Source organism: Magallana gigas, chromosome 5 (assembly GCF_963853765.1).
Source record: "Magallana gigas chromosome 5, xbMagGiga1.1, whole genome shotgun sequence".
Classification (NCBI taxonomy): domain Eukaryota; kingdom Metazoa; phylum Mollusca; class Bivalvia; order Ostreida; family Ostreidae; genus Magallana; species Magallana gigas.
Genome location: NC_088857.1, coordinates 29,585,387 through 29,603,046, shown reverse-complemented (window position 1 = coordinate 29,603,046; position 17,660 = coordinate 29,585,387). Strand labels below are relative to the sequence as shown.

At 33.9% G+C, this 17,660-nt stretch overlaps 2 protein-coding genes across 4 annotated transcripts in view; one reads left to right on the top strand and one right to left on the bottom strand.

Moving 5' to 3' along the window:
• LOC105328942 (coiled-coil domain-containing protein 73) overlaps positions 1 to 17,660 on the top strand; it is a 131,031-nt gene that overhangs the window by 111,526 nt on the left and 1,845 nt on the right. The window contains exons 7-12 of the mRNA XM_066084102.1: positions 14,552 to 14,754; positions 14,976 to 15,035; positions 15,144 to 15,359; positions 15,479 to 15,619; positions 15,736 to 16,895; positions 17,246 to 17,622. Of these exons, the coding sequence (XP_065940174.1) occupies positions 14,552 to 14,754; positions 14,976 to 15,035; positions 15,144 to 15,359; positions 15,479 to 15,619; positions 15,736 to 16,895; positions 17,246 to 17,357 (1,892 nt within the window). The 3' untranslated portion in view covers positions 17,358 to 17,622. The remainder of the gene's footprint in view (positions 1 to 14,551; positions 14,755 to 14,975; positions 15,036 to 15,143; positions 15,360 to 15,478; positions 15,620 to 15,735; positions 16,896 to 17,245; positions 17,623 to 17,660) is intronic.
• Positions 1,876 to 12,982, bottom strand: LOC105340867 (myosin-9). 3 transcript variants are annotated; one of them, XM_011447281.4, is made up of 3 exons: positions 8,985 to 9,132; positions 6,404 to 7,718; positions 1,876 to 2,055 (listed from the first exon to the last, which is right to left on the bottom strand). In XM_011447281.4, the coding sequence occupies exons 2-3, from the start codon at positions 7,665 to 7,667 to the stop codon at positions 2,033 to 2,035; spliced, it is 1,287 nt and encodes a 428-aa protein (XP_011445583.3). In that variant the 5' UTR covers positions 7,668 to 7,718; positions 8,985 to 9,132; the 3' UTR covers positions 1,876 to 2,032. The 3 variants fall into 3 exon arrangements, with proteins under 3 accessions (XP_011445583.3, XP_011445516.3, XP_011445440.3); XM_011447214.4 differs by lacking the exons at positions 1,876 to 2,055; positions 8,985 to 9,132 and adding an exon at positions 12,615 to 12,982 and having other exon boundaries at positions 5,943 to 7,716; XM_011447138.4 differs by lacking the exon at positions 1,876 to 2,055 and having other exon boundaries at positions 5,944 to 7,718.

Below are 17,660 nucleotides of genomic sequence, written 5' to 3'. Positions count from 1 at the left end.
GCATACGCCAGTTTAAATCAATTAAAATACAGGTAACTCTCGATGGCTCGAACCTTGATCGCTCGAAGTGAGTCTAGGGTCCCGATTTTTTTCCCTATATAACTAAGCAAATTTACTCTTAATTGATTTCTCGAACTCTTGATCTCTCGAAACCCTTGATCTCTCGAAGTCAAACTGCAGTCCCATTGTTCATATTATATAGTTTCTTACTCTCGATACCTCGAAGTCGTTGTGTATCTCCAAGAGCTATACCTAATTAATACCTACTTGGCCATTTAAATGGCTCCAGGCGTTCGATGCGGGACCCGTGTCATGGGTTGTTTATTCAGGCGACACTTGTCCTGCAAGGTGATAATTGTTTGATGATTGACCAAACCGATACCTAATTTATAATTAACTGTTTTACGATATTTTGGAGATGCAATTAAAATGTGAAATTATTTGAGACGAAGCGATAATATTGAGCCATGGTCAAAATTTAGAATTATAAAACTGTAAAAATTAAGCTTATTGGCATCATTGTCATAATAATGATTATTGCTGAACAAGTTCTTAGAGCTGGTGAAGGACCCGTACAGTGGGAACAATGGGTGATACTTAGTTATCACATTTATGACATGTCGATCGTCTTGCAGTCCAGTTGTATTGAGCAATCTGGTCTTAATATGATGCATGAAATAAATAATTATCATGAATTTATTCAATAGTTGGTTGTATTTAGTTTTAATAACATCCAGTACTGTATATTTTACTGACAAGAAAATGTTGTTTAATCACGTGCAAAAGGTTAGAACTAAATAAATGGCTTCATCATAACATCCGGTAAGACTTATAATTTTAAAACCCGTTGGTCAACCCGGAAAATTCCGAACTCTTGAAAACTCGAACTCTTGAAACCTCGAAGTTTTTCCTTGGTCCCATATGGACTTCGAGCTATCGAGAGTAACCTGTATTCCAAGAATTTAATTAACACCCATCTTCTTCAACCTCACAAGAAATTATGGATCCCTCCTTTAAGATATAGAATCTGATGTAAAGGGAAGGGAAAACACAATCAATCTATTCCAGATTTGGTATTTAATTAAGCAGGGCCATATTATCTAACCTCCAGTCATTTGCTCTTCCATCTGAGCCATTTAAGGCAATAGCAATCAAATCATTTTGTCTGCAGTCACCCTATCCTAGCCAATCTTACCCTATACCTTCACCCCTTTAAATGATTTTCACCCTGAAATTCCACATCCCAGCTACTGGTTCTTGAGAACACAAAACAGGTATTAATATTCTAAATCTGTCAGCTCTAGAAGGTGATCCATAATGAATGGGGAGGGTGTGTATATCATATATGACATTAGTTAAGACAGGGATTCAAACCCAGTCATGTGCTTTACCAATTTAATTATTCATCTTGCACAAGTCTTGCTGTCTTTAGTTATTCCTTATCTTAAGCTTCTGGTAGGAGTTAAACTGGATACAATGGGATGAGAGAAACAAATGAGGGACCTTCCAATGGCTTCCATGGTTTAGACGGACTATTCAGGGATTCAAATGATATGGGACCAATTGTGTGCTCTACAATTAAACTGTTTATTAATTAGGCCATAATTTTGACATGCACTGTAATAAGTACACAAAATGAAACAAAACCTGAAGTAATATAGTAACTAAGATAAATAGTTATGCCCTCACAGGTATTTTATCCAATTCTGATAGAAAGTCATTGTTTTATATGTACATCATAGATTGTAGATGAAAGGGAAATAACTCAATAAAAGACTGTTAATTTTAATTTGTAAGAAATACATTTGTATAAGATACATGAGAAATTGATTTTTTTTTTCAAAGAACAAAAAGAAGAATTTATGTACATGCATGTAGCAAATGTTATAGAACATGATCATAGATTATATATACACGTATTTCCAAGTTAAAGTTCAGTGGTATACAAACGACATGTATTTGGTTATGTAAAATCTTCAGCACAGCAAACAGAGGTCTCTTTGGGGTGGTGTAGTCAGTGCATTCACTGACCTCATCTTTGCTTCTTTATTTTCTCTGAAAGAGACAACATAGTTTTAATCAAATTGATAAAATTAGGTTTTTTAACCCATGAGGTAAAATTAAATATTAAGTATTTTTACTAAATAATCCTCTATATATCATATCACAGGTTATTAAAGCAAGGGCATACCCCTTCATATTTCCTTTAACTCGTTTTGAATTATGCCTCTTTGGTTAGATTTAATTGAGAGAGAAGGAGAGAGGGGGCATTATAGCCCTTCATATTTCCTTTAACTTGTTTTGAATTAATTCCTCTTTGGTTAGATTTAAGAGAGAGAGATTTTGTGTATATGTAAAGGTCAAATTGTTATATGATTTTGAATGTAAGAATGTGATTTGACCTGATTTGAACTTTATGATAAGTGAGTTTTATGACATTTTACACACAGCCCCATTCTATACCCCACCAAACCACAATAAAGTACCACTATATATTTTCCTATGGCCTGTGAACTTAAATTTATCTTTAGAGCTTCAGATCTGCAGCTTATAACACAGCAACCAGTACACAAAGAGTTGTCCACCCCTGTTCACTCTGCAGCTTGTCATGACATTCATGTACCGGTATATTATACCAAACTTTGAACTGTGACTCAGGTGCCCTCAGGAAGTTAATGACTAGATATCCAATTCATTAGGTCAAGGGTGAAACTGGGGTGTGAAACTGGTACACTTAATACTAACAGTTGGTATTAAAAATAACTTTTCCCACTCTGTATCAGAATCGATCTCCTTTGCATGACAGAAAGTTTAGTACATTGGCCCAAGGATTAAAGAAGATGGTCCATATTGATTTTTAAGTCAGATGCTACATTCCACTTTGTACCTATAAGATGGATATATTGTCACAATCATTATCTTTTAAACTTTTGCTTTTCTGATCAGTGTGATTCTTTTTAATATTGACACAAGGGAGCATGAAAATCATTTCTTGTTAATATTTTTAATTTTGAAGACCTATACCCATGGGTAGAATTATTTTTTACTAGCATAATGACATAATCCATTTCAGATAGTCATAACTTGAAAGATTAAGGTGGTATGGGACATCTGTCGATATCATGGATAAAATTACATAATTATAATAAAAAAAATATTTTCATCAGTTTAGAGTTTTAAAAATAAACAATATTTGACCCCAAAAAATGATTTTAAATTTTTTTGGGACAGGTAAAAATCACAAAAGCAGTGTAAATGTGTCTGGTAATTAAGTCCTAAATGGTTATAAGCTATTTCGAGCTTTTGAAATAGAAATAAACATTTGATTATAAGATATCGACATAGTTGGAAAAAGTATTATGTTTTAATTTTTAAAGTTACATACTATGCAATTATTTAGATTTGTGTGGGCCAATTTTTGTGGGTTTTGCTTATTCATGGGGATGTAATTTTGTGGATGTGGACGTTTTCAGTTTCAGTAAGAGAACTCTTTCAAAATTTAACAACAAATATAATACATTTACAGTTATAGATTTTAAATTTTGTGATATCAATGAAAAACTGTCTTACAGCAGTTTTTAAGGACACAGTGTCACTGGTCTGTGTTTTTGTGGGACACATTCCTCTTATTTATTACATACAATGTACTTTGTAATAAATACAGCGTTTTTGCATTTGCGATGAAGCTTACTTTATAATACGCTTATCAGTCTTCAGGGAAGATATTGATCTGCAGGGCTGATATGATTCTGTATCACACCTTGTTGAACTCCTCTGGTTTTTAGCTCACCTGGGCTGAAAGCTCAAGTGAGCTTTTATTATCACATTTTGTCTGTCATCCGTCCGTCAATCTGTCTATAAGCTTTTCACATTTTCACCATCTTCTCAAAAACTACTCGGCCAATTTCAACCAAAATTGGCACAAAGCACCCTTAGGCAAAGGGCGATATTTTCAAAAGTCTTCTGCTTAAGAACCATTCGGCCAGGGAAGCTGAAAAGCATCCTCAGGTAGAATAGATTCAAAGTTGTGAAAATCATGATCCCTGGGGGGTAGGTTGGGACCACATGGGGGGGGGGGTGTCAAAGTTTTACATAGGAATATAAAGAGTAAATCTGAAACTTATGTGGAAGCATCCTCAGGTAGTGTAGATTCAGGGTCATGAAAATCATGATCATGTGAGGCCACATATGGGGGGGGGGGGGCACAAAGTTTTACAAAGGAGTATTTAGAGTAACACCTTTAAGAAAAATTTCAGAAACTAATCAGCCAGGAAAGCTGAAACTTGTGTGGAACCATCCTTGGGTAGTGTAGATTCAAAGTTGTGAAAATCATGATTCCCAGGGTAGGAGAGGGTGAAGTTTTACATAGGAATATTTAGAGTAAATCTTTAAAAATCTTCTCGGAAACTAATCAGCCAGGTGATTCTTTTTAATTGTTTAGACTTTGGTCCCTGGACAATTCTTTGTCTCACATGGCGTTCAGAGTTTGATGTAAGTTTATATCCCATATATAAACAATTATTTAGGATCTTTTTATCCCCTTGTGCAACTTGTTGCGAAGCGGATATAGCATCGCTGTTGTGCATGTGTGTGTGTCTTCTTCAGCTTGGAAGCATGATTTAAAGAAAACGCTTTCACAGATATATATCAAACTTTGTACACTTATTTGGCATGGTAAAATGACAAAACGTATTAATTTTTATGTCAATTAGTTAAATACTTTTTATTATATTGTTAAAATAACAGAAATTTTATGTACAACTTGACAATAACTTCTTCAACTTCACTACTGTCAAACTAAAATGAAAGTAAGCAGTTCAAATCAACAACTTGAAATTTTTGGGATTTAGATCTAGTACAGGTAAAAAAAAAAACTTGGAACTTTTTGTAGTAATGGAGGTTTAGTACAATATGGTCTCTTCAGTTACATTTCCATAACTGTATATTCCTAAATAATGCATTCCCCTACACAATGATTCATGTCGCAAGGGGATACTCTACTTGGCGGTGCCCTTGTTTAGAACTGCAATACTCAACATGTGATATGGTTATAAAAAAATCCTGTTGGAAAAAGGGACTAATGATTATAAACATAAGAATATCCAGGGGGAAAATGGATTTTATTTATACAAGATCAACATAGTTTGCATTACGACTCCATTATTTTATCATTCCTATTGGTCTTCAGGTGAGCGAAGTGGCCCATGGGCCTCTTGTTTCCCTTTAGAATTGGGTAGAAATTCAAGGTAAATATTAAAATGTCACAAAACAACATCTGATGTAATTCAAGTGTTATTATGTCTCAATTGAATTGAGGCATAGACGATGTCTTCTATATGTTATTATAAAGTATGTAACAAATATAATTATACAAATAGTACATTCCATTTTCCATACTACACCCTGTATCAGCCTGTAACAACAATATCAGCCAGACAGCCCAAATGCTAAAATTGGTTGAGGCTGATACAGGGTGTAATATGGAAAAGGGTATGTATTTTTCTCTATGACATGTCAATGTTGATCAATGTCAAATTTCTGTGTGTGTCTAAAAGCTCTGCAAGAGTCATTTGTGATGGTAATAGGTACACATTGATACAGGTAAATATTGCATGCTTATATTCATCCTAGATGAAGTACTTCATGTTGAAATTTTATTGATAATGACCACATGCAGGCTATTTGTCAGTCATCTACATAATGTAACTACTTCAATATGTCAGATTAATGCAGTAATACAGACTACGGTTAGGTCTTTACAAATACTGAAGAAAATCTAGTTTACATTTCATTTAAGGTATATGTATAATGATAGTTTTAAATATTGACCAATTCTTTGATTTTATAGGCACAGAAATAGTATCCAAATTTATTTTGCAAATTGGAATTTATTCATGATATTTATCAATATATAAATTACATAATTTAAAAAAAAATGAAACAAGGTAAATTTATCAATTTTCATAATTTCCATTTGTCTCTCTTTTTGCAATGTATTTTAAGCTTGAAGCAAACAATACTGGAAAAAAATATGGTAACATTTACAAGATCTGGCCAAATAAAAGGTCAGATAAAAGTATGAGCAATGATTAACAAACTAATGGAGTAATGGCAAATAATACTGATAATACTGGAAAATATGACTTGGTCAATGGATGAAAGATTTGAAGAGTTAAAAGTATCTAGCTATTTAGCTACTATATATGCTGGCCATAAATACAGCCCTGGTTGTCTATGCCCTGTTGGCAGCACTGCCACACATAGGTCACCCTCTGTAGCTTCCCTTTGCTATTGTACTCTTCTACTCTCTCTTTTGTTCGGGGGTGGTAGCAGCAAGCTTTCTTATGGTTGTCATTAAGGGTAAATAATTTCTGGCATCTAAGACACTTAGAAACTTTCCCACCTTTTGCTTTACTGATTTTGCGCTGGCGCATCTCGTCCAAGGAGCGCACAAGAGAACGGAACGTGCAGGCTTTCTGTGAGTCGTTGGGATAGATCCTTTCAACTCGACGGCTCTCTCTCTCTTCCTGGCGCATTCTGCTGTCAGAGTAAAGGATCTGCTTTGGCCTCTTTCTGACTTCTCTGATCTGATCTTGAGAGCTTTTAACTGTCTTCTCTCTAGGTGATTCCCTAGTTTTCCCACTGACTTCCATTTTGTTTTGTGCCCATGTTACAAACTGATCATTTTCGCTTGTGTCTTCTTCTCCATTTGGAAGCAGGGGCTTCAACTTGAAGTTGGTTGAAATCATGGAAGCGTGGCTGTATTTTATGCTTCCTTGGGAACCTTTACGATAAGTGTCTAACTGAGATAGAGCATCTTGCAAGGAATTTTCCAGTTTCTTGGCACTGTGTCGTAGTTTGTGGAGTTTTTCCTCAGACAATGGAATAACAGAGTCATTGTTGGAAACAGGAGAGGACCCAGTTTGCATAGATGAAGGAGAGCTTCTTTCTATAGGAGGCAAATTGCTATATTTGGGCTTTTTCTCAAAAACTGCAGGTTTCTCTGAATATTCATCCTGGGTTTGTCTGTGTTTCTGAAATCTCTCCATTTCATCACTTTTTCTCATCAACAGTTTCTTAAGTTTGAGATTTTCTGCTTCGAGATCAATCACCTTTTGAGAGAGACTAGAAAAGCTTTGCTGGGTGATCTTGTGTTCTTTGTGTAAATGCTCCTTGAGCATCTCACACAGTGACGTAGCATCGGTTTCTTTCTTGCGTAGAAGATGAAGACACTGTATTCGATCCTCAACCAAAGAGTTAATCAGATCTGTCAAACATTCAATGTAAAGTGGCAAGGCGTATTTAGGCTCTTTGTCAGCAATTTTCAATAAACGGTCTTTATCCAAATTACAGCACTCGGATATAACATGAAGCTGTTCTGTGCACTGATTTAGAACTCCTTGTATTTTGAGAGCTTCCCTCCGGTGGCTTTCGATTTCCTGCATGGCCATTCTAACTTTGTAGGCCCATCCTTCGCGTTCTTGTTGGATCATGGCTCCTAGCCAGTGGGAGATTTCTACAATGCTGTTTTTAAACGACTGCTCCTGATGCTTTGAGGACTCCACATCCAAAAACTCGGACACAGCTTTTTGAATGTCATCATCAGTTCTGAGGGATGACCACTGTTGTGAAGTAGCACTAAGAAGGTTTCCTTTCAATGTTCCCATTTTTTATAGCTGTATAGATTTTCTTTACAATTTTGTTTCAATTTCACATCTGTAAAATGAAAAAAATATTTCGTTACTTGACAGTTAAAAATAGTATGCATTGAAAACAAAAAAAATATGAACATATTTGGTAAAAGATAAAAAAGTATCTTGGATTAATTTGCTAGACACATTCATAATGCATCTAGATAAACATTCAGGTATTTAGACAAAGCACCGCCTCATTGTGTATAGATAATTAAGAGACCTGTCAACAGCGTAGACTAAAGTACATTTAAATATTAACAACTTCGTGATGAAATAAGATAGTGTTAAAACTTGGGTTGTGGTAAACTTGCCAAATTTTGGCAGAGAGAATTGAACATGCACCGTCACACTTAAGGACAATGTTTAAAGTTAACTTCGATCTAAATTGATATCCTTGGGATTTTTTACCATCCCAGAGCAACAAAATTTGTCTTACATAGAGGTACCTTCCTTACATAACTTATTACTCTTAAACCATGGGATAATATGGAATGTAAGAGTGAAAAGATTTGTCGAGCTTAAATTGCGATAAAACATGCAAATTTATAAAGTCGTAGCTTAAAACTTAAGTGACATTTTACTTTTAAGGTTTTATATGAATGCATTAGAGTGATGAATGTTTAGATAAAATTTATGATAAACCCTCCAACTTTTTTTCCAATCAATATGCTTAACATTTTGGGGTGCATTCTGATGTAAAGTTATTGATTTTGTTCCGCTAAGTCTGAACCATTGTCTATTTTGACAAATGTTATCTGCTAATGAAAAGGATATGTTAACAGTTTAAATTTATTGGAAAATTCTGCATAATTCTCCTCAATGTTTTGAAGGAATGATGGGCATTAACTGTTAAATTTTAATTTTAATAAAAAAGTATCCATATTTTTATTCCTGTTCTCTACAGTTTCAGAGTATGATACAAGAAATATGACATTAATTTTATGGAATAAGTTATATATATATGGATACTAGGCTGCCATTCCATTGATATTTCAGTGATACAAAATGAACTAAAGCAGTTGTTGAAACAATAGATAACGTTTGTTGAAAAATTGTTTTTACTTCTTTCATTAAGCAAACAACTTTTTGGAAAGAGTTAAAGATAGTTATCTCTGAAAGATCTTTTACGGTAATAAGAGGCTTTGGAAAGTAAATATTTTAATTACAATTTTCTTAAGTAGATTTAGAATGAAAAAAAAGTACACACTTTACTAAAATGCAGACTAGAAGAAAAATAACCACTTTCAAAAAAACAAAAGGTTAAAAAATTATGAATATTAAATGTCTTATCTGTTCAAAGTCGTAAAAGTAAATCCGAAATATGAAGGAAGATTCCACAGATTATGGTGGGCTCTGAAATCGCCCCCGAAAAAAGCCCAGCACTTGTCTTATCCATAAGACTGATTTCTGTCAGGTGAGGATTTAAAGTCCAGGGCCCCGAGTTTATAGCATTTCATCGGCTACAGGTATCTCTAGAACAAGAGCTTTAATTCTGTTGACAAAGAATCTTAGTGTATTCAATACAACAGGTCGGGGTATTTTGTTATCCAAATGCGATCCCAATCAATTATAATTTATAGAATTCTTTTTTTTTTACCTCGTACAATAGATTTCATTCTACCCAACCGCTCTCCCACAATGGTTTGGGAGGTTCAGCTAGGACAATAAAAATCAGATTGCTACACCGCTGTTAGGTAATTTAGGTAATTAAAGGTGTTTTCGAGTATTACCGTAACAATGTTTTGGATTCGAATTAAGTGGACTTATTATCAACTTGTCAGACATTTCCTTGTTTTCTATACACTGGAGTTTTGTCTCAACTTTAGGCCATATTTCTTGAATAAAGCAAATTTCTGGGCTGCTTTGGAATGAAAAGTTTTCATCAAATATTGTTTAATATTACAGCTGCCTTCGCACATTAATTGAAAGTCCTTTATTTTTATTTTTTATGTACACTTAGTTTCATTTAAGATTTTGATTGTTAAGGAAGAAAGCTATAATAATTGTTCTTTTCAGTCTGTAAATGTTTGATTTGTAGATTTGCTGTATTTTACCACTTTTTAAAGTTCTCACAAGAGCTCTTTAAAATTGTTTTAACCTTATTAAATACCTCTCATTGCCTTATTTCATTTCTGTTTTCTGTATTGAAAGGGTTAGTAAAAACGTTTATGAGAAGCATCAGTTTTCATTAAACAACAGATTTATCTGAAACTTTTATATTCTATGATGCATATCTCTACCATGAAAACTTACTAGGATCTGTTTCCACAACTGCAGAAGGCAATTTGGAAAGAAAGAAATGTACATATATCAGTATCAAATTTCATTCAGAGTTGGATTTCATTCAGATTGGCCAGGAGATGATTACCAAAAAAAAGAGCAATGAATAAATTAAAGGCAAAGCACAAGTTTCACTTGATATATTATCTGCAAATCTTAAATGCTGGCCCTCCTGAATGGTAATTTTTAATAGCAGATTTGCAGTATGAAATGAAATCTGCCTTTTATAATCTTTGGGGGACATTCCAATTATCAGATGAAAGAATGAATATTGTTTTATTTATTTATTTTAAGAAATAATTGCAGTTTATGAAGTAAAACTAACTTTTAACAGTTTATTAATGAACAAAGGCAAATGAATTATAAAGAATAGGAAAGTTGGGGTCATGCAGAAAAAAAGGTCAAGGTGAATAAAATTAAGAACCCATTGAATTGCTCACTTACATACATCTTTTATTGAGGTTTGATGAAATTATGATAGCTTCTTTGAAACTGAGCTTACTGCTAATTTCAAGGAATAATGAAGTCGGAATCATTAGAAAAGGTCGAGGTCAGAAAAAGATTTCACCCATTGATTTATATAACCAATGTGCATCTTTGTTTTTGGAGTTTGATGAAAATATCTTGAACATATTTGATATAACAATAGCTTTGTTTGAAAGGGTGTACCGGGATTTAATTTTTAGGTAAACACAATAAAAAATTGAGTTTTTAATTGTTAATTTTTATGTAAAACAAAGGAAATAAGTAACAAATCTCAGAGTTTTGTCTATTTTTGACAAATGAAATACATCTGGAATGCCTACAGTGTCTCCAAAAACGGCATCAAATAAGCTCATATAAAGTTTCTTTGAAATCAAGTGCAGACTTGAAAGTGTGATGGAAGACTGTGAGACAAACAATCATGACAAACACTCTACCCTGGCTATTTACATGGAGATAGAGCATTAAAAAACAGCTGTATTAAAATAATCTGAGTTATTGGCAGGTGTTTCATTTTTGGGTTTTAAGGTGTTTTTTGTAATAATTTGTTTTATTTCAATCAGATTTCATTGCTCTGGTGCTATGAAATGTACTGGTAGATTTATTTTGGTCTGAAGGAGCAGATGTAGAAATTGTTCCACTTTGTACCACTTAGTACCTAAAAGCTTTCTCTCATCAAGTTTAAAAAGATTGCATGTTAAGTCTCACTTTTTATTGGTATATCTAACCATATGTATAAGAAACTGATGGATTGTTTATGGTAATATGCCAAGTCGGTTATATCGGTTACACCTTGGCTATATTTGGCATTGCTGGTGTATATATACTAAGGAATTTAGGTAAGCTGTCCCATTTAAAGACAGAAAAGGTGTTTTGATTTTTCAACATAGCAGCACATGCTAAAAATTTGTGCTTATATAATGCCTAGTGTGTTAACATTAACTGAAAATTACCCATAACTTAGTTTATACAATATGTATTTTGAGACCTCTGATATTCATTATATTTATTCAGACACCAAAGATTGAACATTTATCGCTCATCAGTCCTTCAAGTGATTTATTCATGATGATACTTAAGGCTTTGCTAATAAGTGCTTGATTAATTTAGTGCTTGATTGGACGGAACTGTATATGAATAGGTTTGTCACAGGGGTGAAGGTAAATAAAATCCTGATGGCATATGCTCGGAAAAAAAAAGAAATACCCCCAGTCGGAAGATCAAATAATCATGGAGGGTTTTGTTTTAAAGGAAACATTGTGGATCTCTTTTGTGGAATCTATTGATTTAGCTGGGTTGAACTTCAAAGAATAGTAAAGATAAGGAATAGACATCATCAAGGCTTGATTTGAATGTGTCACTGCATGTGCAATATTAAATATTCAGTAGGTGTTTTTATCTCTCTGCTTCTATAAAAATGTTTAATATCTTTTAATTACTTTGTATTTATTATTTTCAAACTCAATAAAAAACGCGCATCAGTTTTGTCAATGAATAGAACAAGGATGTTTATCTCTTTTAACCTTTCCCGTTGCGGGAAAGGTTAAAAGAGATAAACATCCTCGTTCTATTCAGTACACTAGCTGTGTAACAAAGATCAGTACATTTGTATTATTTTCATAATTATGAAAATTCATTTTGAAAAGTTTTCCTGTAATTAAACAGTAAATTAAATGTACATGTACTTGTTTTTAATATTTCAACCAGTGAATTAAAATAGTAAATGCTGCAAGTTTTACAAAATGTGTAAATGGAGGAATCGCCTTTTAAAGAGAATTTGAAAAATGTTTGGGTTTTTCAGTTAAAATGTGACACTTTCAATGCCTTTGTGTAACTTTCACTCTTTCAATATTTGATTGATTTTAAAATGAGGATTTATAGAGACACTTCAAGAGATAATGGATTCTTGTCAAACAAGAATTGACCATCTTTAAAGAGACAAAATTATTTAGCTTCACACTCTTTGTTTAATTTAAGACACCCTGGGGTTGAAAAGAACTCTTTGGAATAAGTTTGTACAGAAATCCTATCCTTAATTGATCTTCAATACTTTTCTCAAACTGAAGTGACTCTTAGAATCTTGAAGTCAATGCAGTACTTAACATATAAGTGTTAATTTTTTCTGCACATTAAAGCACAAGTTAACATGTTACTAACCACTTGGGGTTTTTTTCCTTGAGGTAAATCCAAATACAACTCGATCCTTTCACTTTTGCATCAGGTTAATTCCATTCAAATATGTGAACATGAAAGCAAAAAAACACTCAATATTGTCACCAAAATGTATATAGCACAATTAATTATTTCTTGATGGAATTAGTCTGAATTATATCCACCCATTTCTAATGTACACAATTTGGAAACAAATCTTTGCATGAGGCTTTGTCTCTAGTTTGTGCAGTACTGCAGCCCCGTACTGTGGGTTTTATAGACTTGACAAGAGTGGAATCTGCCCTGTTGTGAAGTAGGTGGCAAACAGCTCCACGGTCATAAATGTATCACCCCCATAAATCACCGCGAATTGTCCTCTCAGGGGCTTTAACTCTTCTGAATTGTCCTGACCCCAAGAGTTTGGCTCTTATAAGGCCTTTGATGCTGTACATTTTTTTTGTTCTAAACACAATTGCAAAAAGACCTTTTTTCCCCCCAAGGAAAAATCAGGCAACTTGTGAAAACAGTCAGATGTGAAATATTGATGAACTAAAAAATTGCAGTTTAATATTTTGAGAAATTTTAGAAGGAAACATGGTTTTCAAAGAGCTATCTAAATTGCATCAATTTTAGCTTGTAGTTCACATAATGTGTATTTGCAATGGGTAAACCACATGTACCTTTGATTTCTAATATCTTTTATTCTCCTATAATATTTATTTACCTAACAAATAAAAGAAATTTATTTAACTAATCAAAATATGTGGTACCATTCAGATTTTTAAAAGTACATGTTGGCTGTCTTGGGATTTTACAAAATATAAATGTTTTCACAAGTTCAATAAAACATTTTTTTTGCAAACATGTGTATAGCCAAAAACTTTGTTATCAAGACAGCCAATTGAGAACTGTAATAGATTGACTGTAGATTGATTCAGGGATAATTAGCACTGATTTTCAATACATTAGCTGCTTTTTTCTGTCTCTGTTTACATCTCCAATTAGCCATAGCGGTGCAGATCCACACCTTTTGTAGATTTCATCGCTCGAGAACAATGTGTCAATATTGATTTGATCTACGGCTTGATCCAGGTACTTGATAGGTAAAATTCAACAAACATGTAAATATTGTATTGCGTTTAAAAAACCCTGTCTGAGATATATCTTGACTTGGGGCTTTTTTTTTTCTATTCAGATTTTAAGGTGACACTATTGCAGATTTTGAATGTACACTGCAGTTCCATTTGACTACTTCAGATTAAATTGTCACATTCTAACTTACAGTATTTCTATACTTTTTCCTGTACATGTACACAAATTCATTCTTTGACTTCACATCGAATTAATTGTATTAGGTATTATAAATCTTAATTGAATGATTAACGGTATTCAACAGAATGGGGAAAATATTTTTAATATGTAGCCCACAGATTAACATAATTTACAGTACAATTGCACTGATCATTAGCAAAAAAAACCCACCTTATGAGATTTTATCTATTTCTTCCAACACAGTTAAGACTTCTTTGACTTTTCTTATTACCATAGATCTAAAACATTTGCATTACTTAATACTCAAGAGGGTATTTGATCAGATTTGCATATAAAAGAGTTCCCAATACTTTTTTTGGTAAATTTAACATTGGTACATCCATTTTCAAACTAACAACTTAGAATTTTATATGAGCTATGATTGCTATAATTTACTCTCAGTTTTCAAATATGGAATAAGTCTTGTTTAAAGTATATATATACATGGAACTCACCAGACTGGTGTCGTGTTGTCAAAATGTACCAGTACCAACTTACTTTTTATGGTTGAAAAAACCCAAACCTTTTATTAGACACATAGAAGTCAGGGGGAAAATGTAGATTAAGTATGATGGAACATGTTCGATGTGGATATGGCATTACCTAAAAGACCCTTTTTGCTTCCATTTCAGTTCAGCATGCTGTGAGGCACAACCAGGCACTGCTGTACATAAATGAACATCAGAAATGCATCCTTAATGAGGAGAAACACCATGTCAGCAGTCTGCAGTCACAACTACTGGAGGTCAAAAGTCACCTGCAGAAGAAACCAGATGAAACCAGTTTGCAGCAATATCAGATGGAAATAGCTTCACTGAACCAAAAAATAGAGAGGGTACTATTATAACAGTTACTTTGTTATTAAACCAAAGCAGTTTTGTGGTTATAACTTTGGGAGCACTGTTAGTCCCAATCTTAGAAACTTGAAAAATATACAGTTATGCTTATTAGGGGATTATATTACCACATGTATCTCCAATTTTAATATTTTTTTATCGCTAATGGAGAAAGTCTGCCTTTTTTATAAAAAAAATTATTTTCTTTTGTTAAATATAGTTAAAAGCTGAAAAAGAAGGTTCCTCAAAAGAAATCAATGAGTGTGCTGCAAAGTATGAGGTGATCCTGCAATCAGATCAGTGAATTCTTTTCAGTTGGTTCCATTTCTCTAATGCTAATGAAATTTAAGTTAAGTGAAAATATTTTTTACTTATGAATATTTTTTAGAAAGTGTCTCAGTTACTGCAAAATACTCACAAACTGCTGGAACATCAGATTGAGATTGCAGAGATACATAAAAAGAATGCCTCCCAACAGAAGACGCTCATCCAACAGCAGCAGGGAGAATTAGCAGAGGTCAAAGGTGAACTTGAAGAGGTCAAGGACAAAGCTTTGTTGCTGAGGGATCAGCATAAGGAAGAGGCAGAGGAATGGCGAAAAAAGGTTAAATTTTCATTTATGAATCAAGTTTTCCACAAAACTGTTACATGATGTATAATGTACTTAGTTGTCTCCAGGATTTTTTAAGGTCGTTTCCAGCTTTTATCTTGGCTCTTTTGCAGACCTCGCAACTTCAGAATGAGCTTAGTGAAATCAAGGAGGATTTGGAAGAACAAAAGAAGAGATGTGCAGATTTGGAGGACTTGAATACAACATGGTCAAACCAGAATATCCAACTAACAGAGCAGCTTCAGTTCACAAAGGTATGTCTCAGATGATTGGCTGCTGTTCCATATTCAGAAAAAGTTAAGATTCAAACCAAAGCAATGAAAAGGATGGAAGAGTTTCTGCTGTACTTTCAAAATTAACTTGATTCCAGGAACAGCTGAACAAACCAAGACAAGACCAGATCCTGCAGACAGAACTCTGCCTGATGAAGATGGTGGAAAATGAGAGTCAGGTAGAGGTAATCAGTACTGACTCTTCAGTCCAGACAATGTCTGTTCCACAGAGGACCAACAGCACCCAGACCCCTGCTCCTGAACTCACTGTCTCCAAGACTCAGACAAACAACCCAGCCCTGGCCAACTCTAGCTCCCAGACAGAGAGAGTGGAGATACAGAGTGTGTCAGTGCAGGCAGAGATCATTAAGTACAACTCCAAAGAGAGGCTGTTCTGTCAGTCGCTGTCGTCTGCCAACAGGTCTTGTAAGTCAGTCGGTCAACAACCTCCAGTAGAAGTCAAGACTCTGTGTAGTCAGTCAAATGCAGTGACTTTATCAGACAGTCAAACTCTTCAAATTTCAGTAAGTCAATCAGATAGTCAGTTGTCAGCTGTCACTAGCCAATCTATGCAGACTGAGCCTGATCAACTACAAAATCCTAACTGTCAACACACATCAGAATACATTGATCTAGCAAAGACTGAAGATGTTAATCAAAGAGAAACTGCTCAGCAACTTCCTGAAAATGGGACATTGGGAGAAAATCAAGAAAATATCACCAATAGAAGCCAAGTAATACAGTCATATGCTATTAGACGACAATCCTTTCAGCTTCTTGAAAATACTACTTCAGATGAAGATAAATCTATTGATCAAGTAACACCTGTCTTCAAAGGGGTCGTGGATGATAAAACTTCCTTGATATGTGACAAAAGTATGTCAACTGAAACCTTGAAACACCATTCAGAGATGGAAACTGACAATCTAACTAAAGAATTGTTGCAAAACCAAGTAACCCATACAGAGACATCTGAAGCATCAACAGTAAAGATTGATGTTCATCCAACTCCAAGTCTGGCTACTCCAATTGATAGGGATCAGGTGTCCTGTGATGGTTTGGTAGTTAGCAGACAGGATGCCAATGACCCAGCCATTGATTCAACGGTTCCCAACGACCCAGACAAGTCCTGTGTGTCTCCCAGAAGTCCTGGTGGCTCTCGACTCAAGTTGTCATTGTCTAGACCCAAAACACTCCTAACAACACCATATTTGAAAAGTAAAGAAGAGGATGATGTGGGGAGGGAGGCGTGCAAATTGTATGTTGTATCAGTACTTAGATTTGTCAATAAATCTTTTTTGTTGGTGCATAACTAGTATTCTGCTATTTAAAAAACTCAGCTAATTTTTACTTTTTCTTGAGGAGTTATGATTACAATACAACCATATTAATTAAAGAAAAAAATGCCCATACAATTTCATATATGATATTTTATTAAAATTCTAAAATTACTGATTGATGTTCTTACATCTTACATTGATAAAGACCAAGTAATGCAAAATTAAATTTTATTAAAGACCATTTTAGTGGGGGAAATATCTTTTTTTATGAATGTATATGCTTCTACACCAAAATAATAAGTGCATTTGTTGGATAATCTGTAAACAGGTCTGGAAAACAAACATCATCGACAATGGAACAATTGGATATTCTTTTGAACTCTCCAATGTCCGACAATCAAAAGGATGAGACAGGTCATCAAAGTTTGAATTATTTGTAGCATTGTGTATCATTGGTGAAAATATTTGACTTACATAAATAATACCATTGTGTTCATTTACCAGACTAATGTAATCAAAAATTCAACTCATTGATTTTGTAGATGTTTGAATTATTTGTAGCATTGTGTATCATTGGTGAAAATATTTGACTTACCGGTACATTAATAACACCATTATGTTCATTTACCAGACTAATGTAATCAAAAATTCAACTCATTGATTTTGTAGCTGCTGGATTAAAGGAAGTGAAAGGGATTTTAAAAGGTAAACTGTCTAAAGATAACGAGGTTTCAAAATTCAAT

Bases quoted from the DNA above. Each gene is read 5' to 3' on its own strand.
- LOC105340867 (XM_011447214.4), bottom strand. From the start codon at position 7,667: ATGGGAACATTGAAAGGAAACCTTCTTAGTGCTACTTCACAACAGTGG.